We start from the raw sequence: 17,682 nt of genomic DNA, 5'->3' as shown, positions 1-17,682 counted from the left end.
GGGCGCCGTGGGGGAAGCCCGCAGTTCACGTGCCCTGCCCACACCCTTACCCCCGGAAGCTGGTGGCTGGCTCCGCCCCGGTGATGTGGGGGTTCGGGGTGTAGCGGAAGGTGCCCCCCTGCAGGCGGCGCTCCGTCTGTCCGTACAGCACCCGCACCGCCACCTCCCGTGGCTCCGGGCTGGGGCTGGTGACGCAGACGATGGCCGTGGGCTCCGGCGGGGCTGCTCTGTGTAGGGGTCAGAGGGGTGAGCCGTGGGGCAGAGCCGGGGGGGGCCGGCGGAGCCGTGGGGGGGACACTCACATGGTGCAGGGCAGCTCCCCTACGAAGGCTGCAACTTGGTCGCCTGTCAGCAGCTCCTCCCCCAGGATGGTGAGCCGGGTGCCCCCCGCCATGGGGCCGAAGCGGGGGTGCAGCTCCTGCAGGGTGGGGTCCTGGGGCCGGAAACAGGCCGTGAGGGCGTCGGGGAGACTGACTCCCAGGGCAGGGCGGAGCCTTAGTCCCCTGGGGGGGCTCCCAGGCCCCCAAGCCCCCGTCTGGACTTGGTCTGCCCCCTTCGTGCTTCCCCAGCCAAGCCTGCCCCCCCGCCGGTCGCCCCCAGGCAGCCCCCCCGCCTTTGTTCCCACCCTTCCCCGGACAGTGGACCGAGGCCTACAGCTAGTTCGGATGAGCAGCCTAGTTTGAGCTAGCTAGTCCGTGCCGCGTGTAGCCGCGTGCAGCCGCGTGCAGCCGCGTGTAGCCGCGTGCAGCCGCGTAGCACGGGGTCCGACCTAGCTGGCATTTAAAAATGGCGCCGGCCGGCTTCATGCAAACGAAGCCCGGGAAGTTCAAATCCCGGGCTTCACTTGCAAGTGCGGTATGTCTACATTACCCCCCCAGTTCAAACTAGCGGGGTAGTGTAGACAGACCCTCAGGGAGCACTGCCAGGGGGAAGGTCGCAGCGGGGGGACGGCCCCGTAGGGGGCACTGCCAGGGGGAAGCTCGCAGCGCTGGGCCAGGGGGAAGCTCACAGCGGGGGGACGGCCCGGTAGAGGGCACTGCCAGGGGGAAGCTCACAGCGGGGGGACGGCCCCGTAGGGGGCACTGCCAGGGGGAAGGTCGCAGCGGGGGGACGGCCCCGTAGGGGGCACTGCCAGGGGGAAGGTCGCAGCGGGGGGACGGCCCCGTAGGGGGCACTGCCAGGGGGAAGCTCGCAGCGCTGGGCCAGGGGGAAGCTCACAGCGGGGGGACGGCCCCGTAGGGGGCACTGCCAGGGGGAAGCTCGCAGCGCCGGGACGGCCCCGTAGGGGGCACTGCCGAGGGGAAGCTCGCAGCAGTGGCGGGGGGGGGGGCAATGTGTGCCCACCACACACTTCCGGAGCCCAGCCCCCGGAACCCCTCTCCGGCCTCCAGCCCCACTGACCTGGTAGGTGAAATGGTCGGCAGAGACACCGGGAGCCCGGTCCCCCACGGCAACCTCAACGGGGCCTGAGAGACCCCTCTGCCCCGGAGCCACCCGGCACACGATCCTGGGAGGAGAAGGGGCACTGCTGGGGGAAGCTCGCAACGCTGGGATAGCCTCGGCGGGGGACACTGCTGTGGAGACGCTCGCAGCGGATGATGGGCGGGGGCAGGGCACTCCAGGGGCGCTCGCGGCGGGGGATGGGCAGGGCACTGCAGGGGCGCTCGTGGCGGGGGATGGGCAGGGCACAGCAAAGGCGCTCGGAGCGGGGGATGGGCAGGGCACTGCAGGGGCGCTCGCGGCGGGGGATGGGCGGGGGCAGGGCACTGCAGGGGGCTCGCGGCGGGGGATGGGCAGGGCACTGCAGAGGCGCGCGCGGCGGGGGATGGGCGGGGCACTGCAGGGGCGCTCGCGGCGGGGGATGGGCAGGGCACTGCAGGGGCGCGCGCGGCGGGGGATGGGCAGGGCACTGCAGGGGTGCGCTCGGCGGGGGATGGGCGGGGCGCTGCAGGGGCGCGCGCGGCGGGGGATGGGCAGTGGCAGGGCACTGCAGGGGCGCGGGGGATGGACAGGGCACTGCAGGGGCGCTCGCGGCGGGGGATGGGCAGGGCACTGCAGGGGCGCGCGCGGCGGGGGATGGGCAGGGCACTGCAGGGGTGCGCTCGGCGGGGGATGGGCGGGGCGCTGCAGGGGCGCGCGCGGCGGGGGATGGGCAGTGGCAGGGCACTGCAGGGGCGCGGGGGATGGACAGGGCACTGCAGGGGCGCTCGCGGCGGGGGATGGGCAGGGCACTGCAGGGGCGCGCGCGGCGGGGGATGGGCAGGGCACTGCAGGGGCGCGCGCGGCGGGGGATGGGCGGGGGCAGGGCGCTGCAGGGGCGCGCGCGACGGGGGATGGGCGGGGCGCTGCAGGGGCGCGCGCGGCGGGGGATGGGCGGGGGCAGGGCGCTGCAGGGGCGCGCGCGACGGGGGATGGGCGGGGCGCTGCAGGGGCGCGCGCGGCGGGGGATGGGCAGGGCACTGCAGGGGCGCGCGACGGGGGATGGGCGGGGCGCTGCAGGGGCGCGCGCGGCGGGGGATGGGCAGGGCGCTGCAGGGGCGCGCGGCGGGGGATGGGCGGGGCGCTGCAGGGGCGCGCGCGGCGGGGGATGGGCGGGGCGCTGCAGGGGCGCGCGCGGCGGGGGATGGGCGGGGCGCTGCAGGGGCGCGCGCGGCGGGGGATGGGCGGGGCGCTGCAGGGGCGCGCGCGGCGGGGGATGGGCAGGGCACTGCAGGGGCGCGCGGCGGGGGATGGGCGGGGCGCTGCAGGGGCGCGCGCGGCGGGGGATGGGCGGGGCGCTGCAGGGGCGCGCGCGGCAGGGGATGGGCAGGGCACTGCAGGGGCGCGCGTGGCGGGGGATGGGCAGGGCACTGCAGGGGCGCGCGCGACGGGGGATGGGCGGGGCGCTGCAGGGGCGCGCGCGGCGGGGGATGGGCGGGGGCAGGGCACTGCAGGGGCGCGCGCGGCGGGGGAGGGGCGGGGCGCTGCAGGGGCGCTGGCGGGGGGGCACCCCCTTACCGCGTGGAGACGAGGTAGAGGGCGGGCTCGGGGGCGCAGGGCTGGCCGGCCACCCGCACGGAGCCCAGCACGTCCGCCAGGCGCCGGCCCAGGTCGGAGCCCGTGATGGTGAGGGACACGCCCCCCTCCAGGGGGCCGCTGTGGGGCTGGATCTGGGGGGCAGGAAGAGTTACCCCAGCCTGGCCTGTGTCCCCACCACCCTGAGCCAGGCCTCCCCCCCCCGCCTCCCCCATGGAGCCCGCAGCCCCCCCAGCATCCGCCCCCTCAGCCCTCAGCCCAGCCCCCCGGCCCCTCTCACCGCCTGGATCCGGGGCGCGGGGCAGAGGGGCGCAGCGCCGGCGGGGGGCAGAGGTCCCGGTAGCGGCAGCCGGGGCCCCCCCCGGCCACACACCAGACGCAGCCCAGCTCAGGGGGGGCGGCCAGGCAGCGGCTGCAGTCAGCCCGCCCCACGGAGCAGTCGTAGAGGGTCACTGCGGGGGGGCAGAGATCAGCCCTGTTCCACCCCGTCACTAAGCCCCGCCCCTCCCCCCAGGGCACCGCCCCAGGGCAGCTCGCAGCCCCCGCCCCTCCCCCCAGGGCACCGCCCCAGGGCAGCTCGCAGCCCCCGCCCCCTCCCCCCAGGGCACTACTAGAGGGAAGCTCGCAGCCCCTGCCCCTCCCCCCAGGGCACCGCCCCAGGGCAGCTCGCAGCCCCCGCCCCCTCCCCCCAGGGCACTGCCCCAGGGCAGCTCACAGCCCCCGCCCCCTCCCCCCAGGGCACTACTAGAGGAAAGCTCGCAGCCCCTGCCCCATCCCCCAGGGCACTACTAGAAGGAAGCTCACAGCCCCTGCCCCGTCCCCCCAGGGCACTACTAGAGGGAAGCTCGCAGCCCCCGCCCCCTCCCCCCAGGGCACTACTAGAGGGAAGCTCGCAGCCCCCGCCCCCGCCCCCCAGGGCACTACTAGAGGGAAGCTCGCAGCCCCCGCCCCCGCCCCCCAGGGCACTACTAGAGGGAAGCTCGCAGCCCCCGCCCCCGCCCCCCAGGGCACTACTAGAGGGAAGCTCGCAGCCCCCGCCCCCGCCCCCCAGGGCACTACTAGAGGGAAGCTCGCAGCCCCCGCCCCGTCCCCCCAGGGCACTACTAGAGGGAAGCTCGCAGCCCCCGCCCCCTCCCCCCAGGGCACTACTAGAGGGAAGCTCGCAGCCCCTGCCCCGTCCCCCCAGGGCACTACTAGAGGGAAGCTCGCAGCGCCGTCACTCACCAAGCAGTTCCCCACGGCTGTCCAGGCGCCCCAGGCCCCCCAGGGTGACGTAGAGGGGGGCTGGGAGCTGCGCTTGGGGCAGGGAATAGCTGTAGGCGTAGGGGCTGCACCGGATCCGAGGGGCCCCCCCTTCCTCGTCCAGCCAGGCCTCCACCGACACGGGCGCCCCCCCCACAGCCACCACACACTGAAACCGCGGCAACGGGGCCTGCAGCCGTGGGGGAGCCAGAGCACGATTGGTCCCCCGTCCTCGCCCCCGCCCTGCCCCCCACCGTCCGTCCTCCCCTCCCCCGACGCCGCCCTGCCCCCCACCGTCCGTCCTCCCCTCCCCCGACGCCGCCCTGCCCCCCACCGTCCGTCCTCCCCTCCCCCGACGCCGTCCTGCCCCCCACCATCCGTCCTCCCCTCCCCCGACGCCGCCCTGCCCCCCACCGTCCGTCCTCCCCTCCCCCAACACCGCCCTGCCCCCCACCGTCCCCGTCCCCGTCCTCCCCTCCCCCGATGGCGCCCCCTGCTCCCCATCACTCCCCTTCGCTCCCTGCACCCAACTCACCCCCAGCAGCTGCAGGTTGTGGGCCCCCAGGCTGAGGGGCACAGGCACCCCCACGGGCACCAGGCGGGACCCGTCAATGGGCCCTAGGCTGGGACAGGCCTCCGGGCCCCAGGGGCCCCCCTCTGGAACCTGAGGGACACGGTGTTGGACTGGGGAAGCAAACGAGCCCCCCCCCGCCCCCCCCGGATACCGCCCCGGACGCCTGGGTCCCTGCCCCCCGCCCCCCCCCGATACCGCCCCGTACGCCTGGGTCCCTGCCCCCCCCCCCCCCGCCCCCCCCGGATACCGCCCCGGACGCCTGGGTCCCTGCCCCCCGCCCCCCCGGATACCGCCCCGGACGCCTGGGTCCCTGCCCCCCGCCCCCCCCGGATACCGCCCCGGACGCCTGGGTCCCTGCCCCCCGCCCCCCCCGGATACCGCCCCGGACGCCTGGGTCCCTGCCCCCCGCCCCCCCCGGATACCGCCCCGGACGCCTGGGTCCCTGCCCCCCGCCCCCCCCCGATACCGCCCCGGACGCCTGGGTCCCTGCCCCCCGCCCCCCCCGGATACCGCCCCGGACGCCTGGGTCCCTGCCCTCCCCCGCCCCCCCCGGATACCGCCCCGGACGCCTGCGTCCCTGCCCCCCGCCCCCCCCGGATACCGCCCCGGACGCCTGGGTCCCTGCCCTCCGCCCCCCCCCGGATACCGCCCCGGACGCCTGCGTCCCTGCCCTCCCGCCCCCCCCCGGATACCGCCCCGGACGCCTGGGTCCCTGCCCCCCCCCCCCCCGGATACCGCCCCGGACGCCTGGGTCCCTGCCCTCCGCCCCCCCCGGATACCGCCCCGGACGCCTGCGTCCCTGCCCCGCCCCCCCCGGATACCGCCCCGGACGCCTGGGTCCCTGCCCTCCCCCCCCCCCGGATACCGCCCCGGACGCCTGCGTCCCTGCCCCCCGCCCCCCCCGGATACCGCCCCGGACGCCTGCGTCCCTGCCCTCCCGCCCCCCCCGGATACCGCCCCGGACGCCTGCGTCCCTGCCCTCCCGCCCCCCCCGGATACCGCCCCGGACGCCTGCGTCCCTGCCCTCCCGCCCCCCCCGGATACCGCCCCGGACGCCTGCGTCCCTGCCCTCCCCCCCCCCCGGATACCGCCCCGGACGCCTGGGTCCCTGCCCTCCCGCCCCCCCCCCCGGATACCGCCCCGGACGCCTGCGTCCCTGCCCCCCGCCCCCCCCGGATACCGCCCCGGACGCCTGGGTCCCTGCCCTCCCGCCCCCCCCGGATACCGCCCCGGACGCCTGCGTCCCTGCCCCCCGCCCCCCCCGGATACCGCCCCGGACGCCTGGGTCCCTGCCCTCCCGCCCCCCCCGGATACCGCCCCGGACGCCTGCGTCCCTGCCCCCCGCCCCCCCCGGATACCGCCCCGGACGCCTGGGTCCCTGCCCTCCCGCCCCCCCCGGATACCGCCCCGGACGCCTGCGTCCCTGCCCCCCGCCCCCCCCCGGATACCGCCCCGGACGCCTGCGTCCCTGCCCTCCCGCCCCCCCCGGATACCGCCCCGGACGCCTGCGTCCCTGCCCTCCCGCCCCCCCCGGATACCGCCCCGGACGCCTGCGTCCCTGCCCCCGCCCCCCCCGGATACCGCCCCGGACGCCTGGGTCCCTGCCCCCCGCCCCCCCCGGATACCGCCCCGGACGCCTGGGTCCCTGCCCCCCGCCCCCGCCGGATACCGCCCCGGACGCCTGGGTCCCTGCCCCCCGCCCCCCCCGGATACCGCCCCGGACGCCTGGGTCCCTGCCCCCCGCCCCCCCCGGATACCGCCCCGGCGCCTGGGTCCCTGCCCCCCGCCCCCCCCGGATACCGCCCCGGACGCCTGCGTCCCTGCCCCCGCCCCCCCCGGATACCGCCCCGGACGCCTGCGTCCCCCCCCCGCCCCCCCCGGATACCGCCCCGGACGCCTGCGTCCCTGCCCCCCGCCCCCCCCCGGATACCGCCCCGGATGCCTGGGTCCCTGCCCCCCGCCCCCCCCCGGATACCGCCCCGGACGCCTGGGTCCCTGCCCTCCCGCCCCCCCCGGATACCGCCCCGGACGCCTGGGTCCCTGCCCCCCGCCCCCCCCGGATACCGCCCCGGACGCCTGGGTCCCTGCCCTCCCGCCCCCCCCGGATACCGCCCCGGACGCCTGCGTCCCTGCCCCCCGCCCCCCCCGGATACCGCCCCGGACGCCTGCGTCCCTGCCCCCCGCCCCCCCCGGATACCGCCCCGGACGCCTGCGTCCCTGCCCCCCCGCCCCCCCCGGATACCGCCCCGGACGCCTGGGTCCCTGCCCCCCCCCCCCCCCGGATACCGCCCCGGACGCCTGGGTCCCTGCCCCCCGCCCCCCCCGGATACCGCCCCGGACGCCTGGGTCCCTGCCCTCCCGCCCCCCCCGGATACCGCCCCGGACGCCTGGGTCCCTGCCCCCCGCCCCCTCCCGGATACCGCCCCGGACGCCTGGGTCCCTGCCCTCCCGCCCCCCCCGGATACCGCCCCGGACGCCTGGGTCCCTGCCCTCCGCCCCCCCCGGATACCGCCCCGGACGCCTGGGTCCCTGCCCTCCCGCCCCCCCCCGGATACCGCCCCGGACGCCTGGGTCCCTGCCCTCCCGCCCCCCCCCGGATACCGCCCCGGACGCCTGGGTCCCTGCCCCCCGCCCCCCCCGGATACCGCCCCGGACGCCTGGGTCCCTGCCCCCCCGCCCCCCCCGGATACCGCCCCGGACGCCTGGGTCCCTGCCCTCCGCCCCCCCCCGGATACCGCCCCGGACGCCTGGGTCCCTGCCCCCCGCCCCCCCCCCGGATACCGCCCCGGACGCCTGGGTCCCTGCCCTCCCGCCCCCCCCGGATACCGCCCCGGACGCCTGGGTCCCTGCCCCCCGCCCCCCCCCGGATACCGCCCCGGACGCCTGGGTCCCTGCCCTCCCGCCCCCCCCCGGATACCGCCCCGGACGCCTGGGTCCCTGCCCCCCGCCCCCCCCGGATACCGCCCCGGACGCCTGGGTCCCTGCCCTCCCGCCCCCCCCGGATACCGCCCCGGACGCCTGGGTCCCTGCCCCCCGCCCCCCCCGGATACCGCCCCGGACGCCTGGGTCCCTGCCCTCCCGCCCCCCCCCGGATACCACCCCGGACGCCTGGGTCCCTGGCCCCAGAGGCGAGCCCCTCACACTCTGGCTGTAGACGGTCTCTTCGCCGTCGGGGCAGGACGCGCCCGAGAGGCAGCGCTGAGTCCTCGGGCACCAGTCGCAGGGCCAGGGGCTGCTCACGCACCCGCCGCACCTGGGGCAGGGGCGCCAGCTCGGGTCAGTACAGGCCCCCCCCGAATCCTGCCAGCCCAGCCCAGCCCCCCCCGAATCCTGCCAGCCCAGCCCAGCCCCCCCGAATCCTGCCAGCCCAGCCCAGCCCCCCCCCTCCTGCCAGCCCAGCCCTGCCCCCCCCTCCTGCCAGCCCAGCCCAGCCCCCCCGCCTCCTGCCAGCCCAGCCCTGCCCCCCCCAAATCCTGCCAGCCCAGCCCTGCCCACCGCCTCCTGCCAGCCCAGCCCTGCCCCCCAGCCCTGCCAGTGGCCCTCCCTCCCGCCCCCCAGCCCTGCCGGTCCCCCACTCCCACCGCGGTGGCTCACGGGGAGGATGGTGCCAGACGTGCCGCAGCATCACAGTCGTAAAAGACAAATTCGGCTGCAGCCACCATCACGTCCCCGAACATGAGGGACAGCGGCACCGTGACGTGATCTAGGGGGCAGGGATTGTACCGGCCACCGCTCCACTGGCTGGGCCTTAGCGCCCCCCCGGCCCTGTGCAAGGGGGCCCCTCCCCCTTTGGCCCCCCCGGGCCTGTGCAAGGGGGCCCCTCCCCCATTGGCGCCCCCCGGACCTGTGCAAGGGGGCCCCTCCCCCATTGGCGCCCCCCAGGCCTGTGCAAGGGGGCCCCTCCCCCATTGGCACCCCCCCGGGCCTGTGCAAGGGGGCCCCTCCCCCATTGGCGCCCCCCGGGCCTGTGCAAGGGGGCCCCTCCCCCATTGGCGCCCCCCTGGGCCTGTGCAAGGGGGCCCCTCCCCCATTGGCGCCCCCCGGGCCTGTGCAAGGGGGCCCCTCCCCCACTGGCGCCCCCCCGGCCCTGTGCAAGGGGGCCCCTCCCCCATTGGCGCCCCCCCCCCCGGCTCTTTGGGCCACTCTCAGTCCCGGTGCATGCTGGGTATGGGGGAGGCAGACCCTTCCCCTTTCTGCCCCCGCGCCCCCTCCCCCCTGCTGACCTTTGCCCTCCTGGCTGGGCGGCAGCTGGGCCGGGGGGGGCGAGGGGCAGCGGAGCCGGGCGCCCTGCAGCAGGGCGGGGCTGGCCCCCCCCCCGAAGGCGCAGTGGTAGCGTTCGCCCTCGGCCAGGGGGGGCAGGCGGGGCACCCACAGCGAGACCTGGGGGGAGACACGGGGGGGTCACGGATCCAAAGGGGTGAGCCCCCCCGAAAGCCCCCCCCTGCAGCTCACCTCCGCGGGCTCCTCGCGGCTCTGATTGGCCGGCGTCACGCTCTCCACACGCAGGCATTGGCTGCCGGCCCCGTAGCTCCACAGCCATTGGCCGGCTGCCTCGGCGCGCTCGCACTCCCGCTTGCGCATGCACCTGCCGAGCGGCCAATGGGTGAGGGGAGGGGAGGGGCCGCTCCCCCCGTCAGCGTAGGCCCTACGTAAACACCAGCACCCGCGTCCCGCCGCGTTGGGTGCCATGCTGGGGGCACCGTGCCAGGCTGCGCACGGGCAGGGCCGGGGGGGGCGAGTCGGGGGCTCAGGCACCGGCCGGCCGGGCTCCGGGCCCCTGGCCCCCCCGCCGGGGGAAAGCGAGACCCCCCCCCACTGGGCTCCGGGCCCCTGGCCCCCCCGCCAGGGGAAAGCGAGACCCCCCCCCCACTGGGCTCCGGGCCCCTGGCCCCCCCGCCGGGGGAAAGCGAGACTCCCCCCCCGGGCTCCGGGCCCCTGGCCCTCCCGCCGGGGGAAAGCGAGACCCCCCCCCACTGGGCTCCGGGCCCCTGGCCCTCCCGCCGGGGGAAAGCGAGACCCCCACCGGCCGCGCCGGGCCCCTGGCCCTCCCGCCGGGGGAAAGCGAGACCCCCCCGCCGGCCGGGCTCCAGGCCCCTGGCCCTCCCGCCGGGGGAAAGCGAGACCCCCCCCCCGGGCTCCGGGCCCCTGGCCCTCCCACCGGGGGAAAGCGAGACCCCCCCCGCCAGCCGGGCTCCGGGCCCCTGGCCCTCCCGCCGGGGGAAAGCGAGACCCCCCCCCCGCCTGGCTCCGGGCCCCTGGCCCCCCCGCTGGGGGAAAGCGAGACCCCCACCGGCCGCGCCGGGACACTCACCCGCCCTGCAGGACGCACCAGCCGCAGAACGGGTCGCGGGCGCGGAGGCAGGCGGCGCAGCCCAGCAAGCCCCGGCACTCGGACAGGGGCAGCCGGGTGACCTGCGGGACAGAGCGTGAGGGCGGGGCCGGGCCGGGCCCCCCAGGCAGCCCCCCACCCCCCGGGGCGCACCTGGGACTCCGTCATGGCGTAGAGGTGGGTCCCGGAGCCGTCAAGCAGCAGGTCGGGGCTGACGGGCGAGCGCTGGCCCAGGCGCACGGTGCTGTACACCTGCCCCCCGGAGGAGGCGTTGAGGTACACCTGCGGGGGGGGGGGAGAGCGTCAGCCCCGGGGGGAGCTCAGCCTCCGTGGGCAGGCCCCCCGCCCCGCTGACCTTGTGCAGCTGCCCCAGCGCGTCGCCGAGGAACACGATGGTGTGTCCGGCCTCCACCGTGGCCAGCACGGCCGTGAGCGTCGGCAGCCCGGCCAGCAGCGCGCTGGCCCCCACAGCCAGGCGCCCGGCGATGGGGCTGGGCGTGTGCTCGTCCCCACAGGGGTACGCCTCCGGGGACTCCTGCGGGGAGACGGGGAGCCGTGGGGCCGGCGGGTTAGAGGGGCCCTCGGACACGGCTCCTTTGGGGGGCGGGGTCCCTCGCACTCGGCTCCTCTGGGGGGCGGGGGCCCCTCGCACTCGGCTCCTCTGGGGGGCGGGGGCCCCTCGCACTCGGCTCCTCTGGGGGCTCGGGGTCGGGGGCCCCTCGCACTCGGCTCCTCTGGGGGCTCGGGGTCGGGGGCCCCTCGCACTCGGCTCCTCTGGGGGCTCGGGGTCGGGGGCCCCTCGCACTCGGCTCCTCTGGGGAGTCGGGGTCGGGGGCCCCTCGCACTCGGCTCCTCTGGGGGGTCAGAGGCCCCTCACACTCGGCTCCTCTGGGGGTCGGGGTCAGTGTTCCCTCGCACTCGGCTCCTCTGGGGGTCGGGGTCAGTGTTCCCTCGCACTCGGCTCCTCTGGGGAGTCAGGGTCAGTGTTCCCTCGCACTCGGCTCCTCTGGGGAGTCAGGGTCAGTGTTCCCTCGCACTCGGCTCCTCTGGGGGTCGGGGTCAGTGTTCCCTCGCACTCGGCTCCTCTGGGGGTCGGGGTCAGTGTTCCCTCGCACTCGGCTCCTCTGGGGGTCGGGGTCAGTGTTCCCTCGCACTCGGCTCCTCTGGGGAGTCAGGGTCAGTGTTCCCTCGCACTCGGCTCCTCTGGGGAGTCAGGGTCAGTGTTCCCTCGCACTCGGCTCCTCTGGGGGTCGGGGTCAGTGTTCCCTCGCACTCGGCTCCTCTGGGGAGTCAGGGTCAGTGTTCCCTCGCACTCGGCTCCTCTGGGGAGTCAGGGTCAGTGTTCCCTCGCACTCGGCTCCTCTGGGGGTCGGGGTCAGTGTTCCCTCGCACTCGGCTCCTCTGGGGGTCGGGGTCAGTGTTCCCTCGCACTCGGCTCCTCTGGGGGTCGGGGTCAGTGTTCCCTCGCACTCGGCTCCTCTGGGGGTCGGGGTCAGTGTTCCCTCGCACTCGGCTCCTCTGGGGGTCGGGGTCAGTGTTCCCTCGCACTCGGCTCCTCTGGGGGTCAGGGTCAGTGTTCCCTCGCACTCGGCTCCTCTGGGGAGTCAGGGTCAGTGTTCCCTCGCACTCGGCTCCTCTGGGGAGTCAGGGTCAGTGTTCCCTCGCACTCGGCTCCTCTGGGGGTCGGGGTCAGTGTTCCCTCACACTCGGCTCCTCTGGGGGTCGGGGTCAGTGTTCCCTCGCACTCGGCTCCTCTGGCGGGTCGGGGTCAGTGTTCCCTCGCACTCGGCTCCTCTGGGGAGTCAGGGTCAGTGTTCCCTCGCACTCGGCTCCTCTGGGGGTCGGGGTCAGTGTTCCCTCACACTCGGCTCCTCTGGGGGTCGGGGTCAGTGTTCCCTCGCACTCGGCTCCTCTGGGGGTCGGGGTCAGTGTTCCCTCGCACTCGGCTCCTCTGGGGAGTCAGGGTCAGTGTTCCCTCGCACTCGGCTCCTCTGGGGGTCGGGGTCAGTGTTCCCTCGCACTCGGCTCCTCTGGGGGTCGGGGTCAGTGTTCCCTCACACTCGGCTCCTCTGGGGGTCGGGGTCAGTGTTCCCTCGCACTCGGCTCCTCTGGGGAGTCAGGGTCAGTGTTCCCTCGCACTCGGCTCCTCTGGGGGTCGGGGTCAGTGTTCCCTCGCACTCGGCTCCTCTGGGGGTCGGGGTCAGTGTTCCCTCGCACTCGGCTCCTCTGGGGATCGGGGTCAGTGTTCCCTCGCACTCGGCTCCTCTGGGGGTCGGGGTCAGTGTTCCCTCGCACTCGGCTCCTCTGGGGGTCAGGGTCAGTGTTCCCTCACACTCGGCTCCTCTGGGGAGTCAGGGTCAGTGTTCCCTCACACTCGGCTCCTCTGGGGAGTCAGGGTCACTGTTCCCTCACACTCGGCTCCTCTGGGGGTCGGGGTCAGTGTTCCCTCACACTCGGCTCCTCTGGGGAGTCAGGGTCAGTGTTCCCTCACACTCGGCTCCTCTGGGGAGTCAGGGTCAGTGTTCCCTCACACTCGGCTCCTCTGGGGGTCGGGGTCAGTGTTCCCTCACACTCGGCTCCTCTGGGGAGTCAGGGTCAGTGTTCCCTCACACTCGGCTCCTCTGGGGGTCGGGGTCAGTGTTCCCTCACACTCGGCTCCTCTGGGGAGTCAGGGTCAGTGTTCCCTCACACTCGGCTCCTCTGGGGAGTCAGGGTCAGTGTTCCCTCGCACTCGGCTCCTCTGGGGAGTCAGGGTCAGTGTTCCCTCACACTCGGCTCCTCTGGGGGTCGGGGTCAGTGTTCCCTCACACTCGGCTCCTCTGGGGGTCGGGGTCGGGGGCCCCTCGCACTCGGCTCCTCTGGGGAGTCAGGGTCAGTGTTCCCTCGCACTCGGCTCCTCTGGGGGTCGGGGTCAGTGTTCCCTCGCACTCGGCTCCTCTGGGGGTCGGGGTCAGTGTTCCCTCACACTCGGCTTCTCTGGGGAGTCAGGGTCAGTGTTCCCTCACACTCGGCTCCTCTGGGGAGTCAGGGTCAGTGTTCCCTCGCACTCGGCTCCTCTGGGGAGTCAGGGTCAGTGTTCCCTCACACTCGGCTCCTCTGGGGAGTCAGGGTCAGTGTTCCCTCGCACTCGGCTCCTCTGGGGAGTCAGGGTCAGTGTTCCCTCACACTCGGCTCCTCTGGGGGTCGGGGTCAGTGTTCCCTCACACTCGGCTCCTCTGGGGAGTCAGGGTCAGTGTTCCCTCGCACTCGGCTCCTCTGGGGGTCGGGGTCAGTGTTCCCTCGCACTCGGCTCCTCTGGGGAGTCAGGGTCAGTGTTCCCTCGCACTCGGCTCCTCTGGGGAGTCAGGGTCAGTGTTCCCTCACACTCGGCTCCTCTGGGGAGTCAGGGTCAGTGTTCCCTCACACTCGGCTCCTCTGGGGGTCGGGGTCAGTGTTCCCTCGCACTCGGCTCCTCTGGGGGTCGGGGTCAGTGTTCCCTCGCACTCGGCTCCTCTGGGGGTCGGGGTCAGTGTTCCCTCGCACTCGGCTCCTCTGGGGGTCGGGGTCAGTGTTCCCTCGCACTCGGCTCCTCTGGGGAGTCAGGGTCAGTGTTCCCTCGCACTCGGCTCCTCTGGGGAGTCAGGGTCAGTGTTCCCTCGCACTCGGCTCCTCTGGGGAGTCGGGGTCAGTGTTCCCTCGCACTCGGCTCCTCTGGCGGGTCGGGGTCAGTGTTCCCTCGCACTCGGCTCCTCTGGGGAGTCGGGGTCAGTGTTCCCTCACACTCGGCTCCTCTGGGGAGTCAGGGTCAGTGTTCCCTCGCACTCGGCTCCTCTGGGGGTCGGGGTCAGTGTTCCCTCGCACTCGGCTCCTCTGGGGGTCGGGGTCAGTGTTCCCTCGCACTCGGCTCCTCTGGGGAGTCAGGGTCAGTGTTCCCTCGCACTCGGCTCCTCTGGGGGTCGGGGTCAGTGTTCCCTCGCACTCGGCTCCTCTGGGGAGTCAGGGTCAGTGTTCCCTCGCACTCGGCTCCTCTGGGGAGTCAGGGTCAGTGTTCCCTCGCACTCGGCTCCTCTGGGGAGTCAGGGTCAGTGTTCCCTCGCACTCGGCTCCTCTGGGGAGTCAGGGTCAGTGTTCCCTCGCACTCGGCTCCTCTGGGGAGTCAGGGTCAGTGTTCCCTCGCACTCGGCTCCTCTGGGGAGTCAGGGTCAGTGTTCCCTCGCACTCGGCTCCTCTGGGGAGTCAGGGTCACTGTTCCCTCGCACTCGGCTCCTCTGGGGAGTCGGGGTCAGTGTTCCCTCACACTCGGCTCCTCTGGCGGGTCGGGGTCAGTGTTCCCTCACACTCGGCTCCTCTGGGGAGTCAGGGTCAGTGTTCCCTCACACTCGGCTCCTCTGGGGGTCGGGGTCAGTGTTCCCTCGCACTCGGCTCCTCTGGGGATCGGGGTCAGTGTTCCCTCGCACTCGGCTCCTCTGGGGGTCGGGGTCAGTGTTCCCTCGCACTCGGCTCCTCTGGGGGTCAGGGTCAGTGTTCCCTCACACTCGGCTCCTCTGGGGAGTCAGGGTCAGTGTTCCCTCACACTCGGCTCCTCTGGGGAGTCAGGGTCACTGTTCCCTCACACTCGGCTCCTCTGGGGGTCGGGGTCAGTGTTCCCTCACACTCGGCTCCTCTGGGGAGTCAGGGTCAGTGTTCCCTCACACTCGGCTCCTCTGGGGAGTCAGGGTCAGTGTTCCCTCACACTCGGCTCCTCTGGGGGTCGGGGTCAGTGTTCCCTCACACTCGGCTCCTCTGGGGAGTCAGGGTCAGTGTTCCCTCACACTCGGCTCCTCTGGGGTCGGGGTCAGTGTTCCCTCACACTCGGCTCCTCTGGGGAGTCAGGGTCAGTGTTCCCTCACACTCGGCTCCTCTGGGGAGTCAGGGTCAGTGTTCCCTCGCACTCGGCTCCTCTGGGGAGTCAGGGTCAGTGTTCCCTCACACTCGGCTCCTCTGGGGGTCGGGGTCAGTGTTCCCTCACACTCGGCTCCTCTGGGGGTCGGGGTCGGGGGCCCCTCGCACTCGGCTCCTCTGGGGAGTCAGGGTCAGTGTTCCCTCGCACTCGGCTCCTCTGGGGGTCGGGGTCAGTGTTCCCTCACACTCGGCTCCTCTGGGGTCGGGGTCAGTGTTCCCTCACACTCGGCTTCTCTGGGGAGTCAGGGTCAGTGTTCCCTCACACTCGGCTCCTCTGGGGAGTCAGGGTCAGTGTTCCCTCGCACTCGGCTCCTCTGGGGAGTCAGGGTCAGTGTTCCCTCGCACTCGGCTCCTCTGGGGAGTCAGGGTCAGTGTTCCCTCGCACTCGGCTCCTCTGGGGAGTCAGGGTCAGTGTTCCCTCACACTCGGCTCCTCTGGGGGTCGGGGTCAGTGTTCCCTCACACTCGGCTCCTCTGGGGAGTCAGGGTCAGTGTTCCCTCGCACTCGGCTCCTCTGGGGGTCGGGGTCAGTGTTCCCTCGCACTCGGCTCCTCTGGGGAGTCAGGGTCAGTGTTCCCTCGCACTCGGCTCCTCTGGGGAGTCAGGGTCAGTGTTCCCTCACACTCGGCTCCTCTGGGGAGTCAGGGTCAGTGTTCCCTCACACTCGGCTCCTCTGGGGGTCGGGGTCAGTGTTCCCTCGCACTCGGCTCCTCTGGGGGTCGGGGTCAGTGTTCCCTCGCACTCGGCTCCTCTGGGGGTCGGGGTCAGTGTTCCCTCGCACTCGGCTCCTCTGGGGAGTCAGGGTCAGTGTTCCCTCGCACTCGGCTCCTCTGGGGAGTCAGGGTCAGTGTTCCCTCACACTCGGCTCCTCTGGGGAGTCAGGGTCAGTGTTCCCTCACACTCGGCTCCTCTGGGGGTCGGGGTCAGTGTTCCCTCGCACTCGGCTCCTCTGGGGGTCGGGGTCAGTGTTCCCTCGCACTCGGCTCCTCTGGGGGTCGGGGTCAGTGTTCCCTCACACTCGGCTCCTCTGGGGGTCGGGGTCAGTGTTCCCTCGCACTCGGCTCCTCTGGGGGTCGGGGTCAGTGTTCCCTCGCACTCGGCTCCTCTGGGGGTCGGGGTCAGTGTTCCCTCGCACTCGGCTCCTCTGGGGAGTCAGGGTCAGTGTTCCCTCGCACTCGGCTCCTCTGGGGAGTCAGGGTCAGTGTTCCCTCACACTCGGCTCCTCTGGGGAGTCAGGGTCAGTGTTCCCTCGCACTCGGCTCCTCTGGGGAGTCAGGGTCAGTGTTCCCTCGCACTCGGCTCCTCTGGGGAGTCGGGGTCAGTGTTCCCTCGCACTCGGCTCCTCTGGCGGGTCGGGGTCAGTGTTCCCTCGCACTCGGCTCCTCTGGGGAGTCGGGGTCAGTGTTCCCTCACACTCGGCTCCTCTGGGGAGTCAGGGTCAGTGTTCCCTCGCACTCGGCTCCTCTGGGGGTCGGGGTCAGTGTTCCCTCGCACTCGGCTCCTCTGGGGGTCGGGGTCAGTGTTCCCTCGCACTCGGCTCCTCTGGGGAGTCAGGGTCAGTGTTCCCTCGCACTCGGCTCCTCTGGGGAGTCAGGGTCAGTGTTCCCTCGCACTCGGCTCCTCTGGGGAGTCAGGGTCAGTGTTCCCTCGCACTCGGCTCCTCTGGGGAGTCAGGGTCAGTGTTCCCTCGCACTCGGCTCCTCTGGGGAGTCAGGGTCACTGTTCCCTCGCACTCGGCTCCTCTGGGGGTCGGGGTCAGTGTTCCCTCACACTCGGCTCCTCTGGCGGGTCGGGGTCAGTGTTCCCTCACACTCGGCTCCTCTGGGGAGTCAGGGTCAGTGTTCCCTCACACTCGGCTCCTCTGGGGAGTCAGGGTCAGTGTTCCCTCGCACTCGGCTCCTCTGGGGGTCGGGGTCAGTGTTCCCTCGCACTCGGCTCCTCTGGGGGTCGGGGTCAGTGTTCCCTCGCACTCGGCTCCTCTGGGGGTCGGGGTCAGTGTTCCCTCGCACTCGGCTCCTCTGGGGAGTCAGGGTCAGTGTTCCCTCGCACTCGGCTCCTCTGGGGAGTCAGGGTCAGTGTTCCCTCGCACTCGGCTTCTCTGGGGAGTCAGGGTCAGTGTTCCCTCGCACTCGGCTCCTCTGGGGGTCGGGGTCAGTGTTCCCTCACACTCGGCTCCTCTGGGGAGTCAGGGTCAGTGTTCCCTCGCACTCGGCTCCTCTGGGGAGTCAGGGTCAGTGTTCCCTCGCACTCGGCTCCTCTGGGGAGTCAGGGTCAGTGTTCCCTCGCACTCGGCTCCTCTGGGGAGTCAGGGTCAGTGTTCCCTCACACTCGGCTCCTCTGGGGAGTCAGGGTCAGTGTTCCCTCGCACTCGGCTCCTCTGGGGAGTCAGGGTCAGTGTTCCCTTGCACTCGGCTCCTCTGGGGGTCGGGGTCAGTGTTCCCTCGCACTCGGCTCCTCTGGGGAGTCAGGGTCAGTGTTCCCTCGCACTCGGCTCCTCTGGGGAGTCGGGGTCAGTGTTCCCTCACACTCGGCTCCTCTGGGGAGTCAGGGTCAGTGTTCCCTCGCACTCGGCTCCTCTGGGGGTCGGGGTCAGTGTTCCCTCG

The 17,682-nt window shown here is 73.9% G+C and overlaps 1 protein-coding gene across 1 annotated transcript in view; it reads right to left on the bottom strand.

The window, feature by feature from the left end:
* PLXNB3 (plexin B3) overlaps window positions 1–17,682 on the bottom strand; it is a 64,602-nt gene that overhangs the window by 39,607 nt on the left and 7,313 nt on the right. Inside the window, 15 exon segments of the mRNA XM_089770242.1 lie at window positions 51–227; window positions 303–433; window positions 1,402–1,507; window positions 2,998–3,149; window positions 3,296–3,339; window positions 3,342–3,467; window positions 4,240–4,447; window positions 4,793–4,921; window positions 7,973–8,084; window positions 8,426–8,534; window positions 9,055–9,211; window positions 9,284–9,416; window positions 10,143–10,243; window positions 10,314–10,442; window positions 10,516–10,695. Coding sequence (XP_089626368.1) covers window positions 51–227; window positions 303–433; window positions 1,402–1,507; window positions 2,998–3,149; window positions 3,296–3,339; window positions 3,342–3,467; window positions 4,240–4,447; window positions 4,793–4,921; window positions 7,973–8,084; window positions 8,426–8,534; window positions 9,055–9,211; window positions 9,284–9,416; window positions 10,143–10,243; window positions 10,314–10,442; window positions 10,516–10,695 — 1,994 coding nt within the window.

This window comes from Pelodiscus sinensis, chromosome 18, assembly GCF_052426305.1.
Source record: "Pelodiscus sinensis isolate ZL-2025 chromosome 18, ASM5242630v1, whole genome shotgun sequence".
In the NCBI taxonomy this organism is placed as follows: Eukaryota; Metazoa; Chordata; order Testudines; family Trionychidae; genus Pelodiscus; species Pelodiscus sinensis.
The sequence above is the reverse complement of the archived record's forward strand: the minus strand, read 5'-3'. Positions and strand labels throughout refer to the sequence as shown.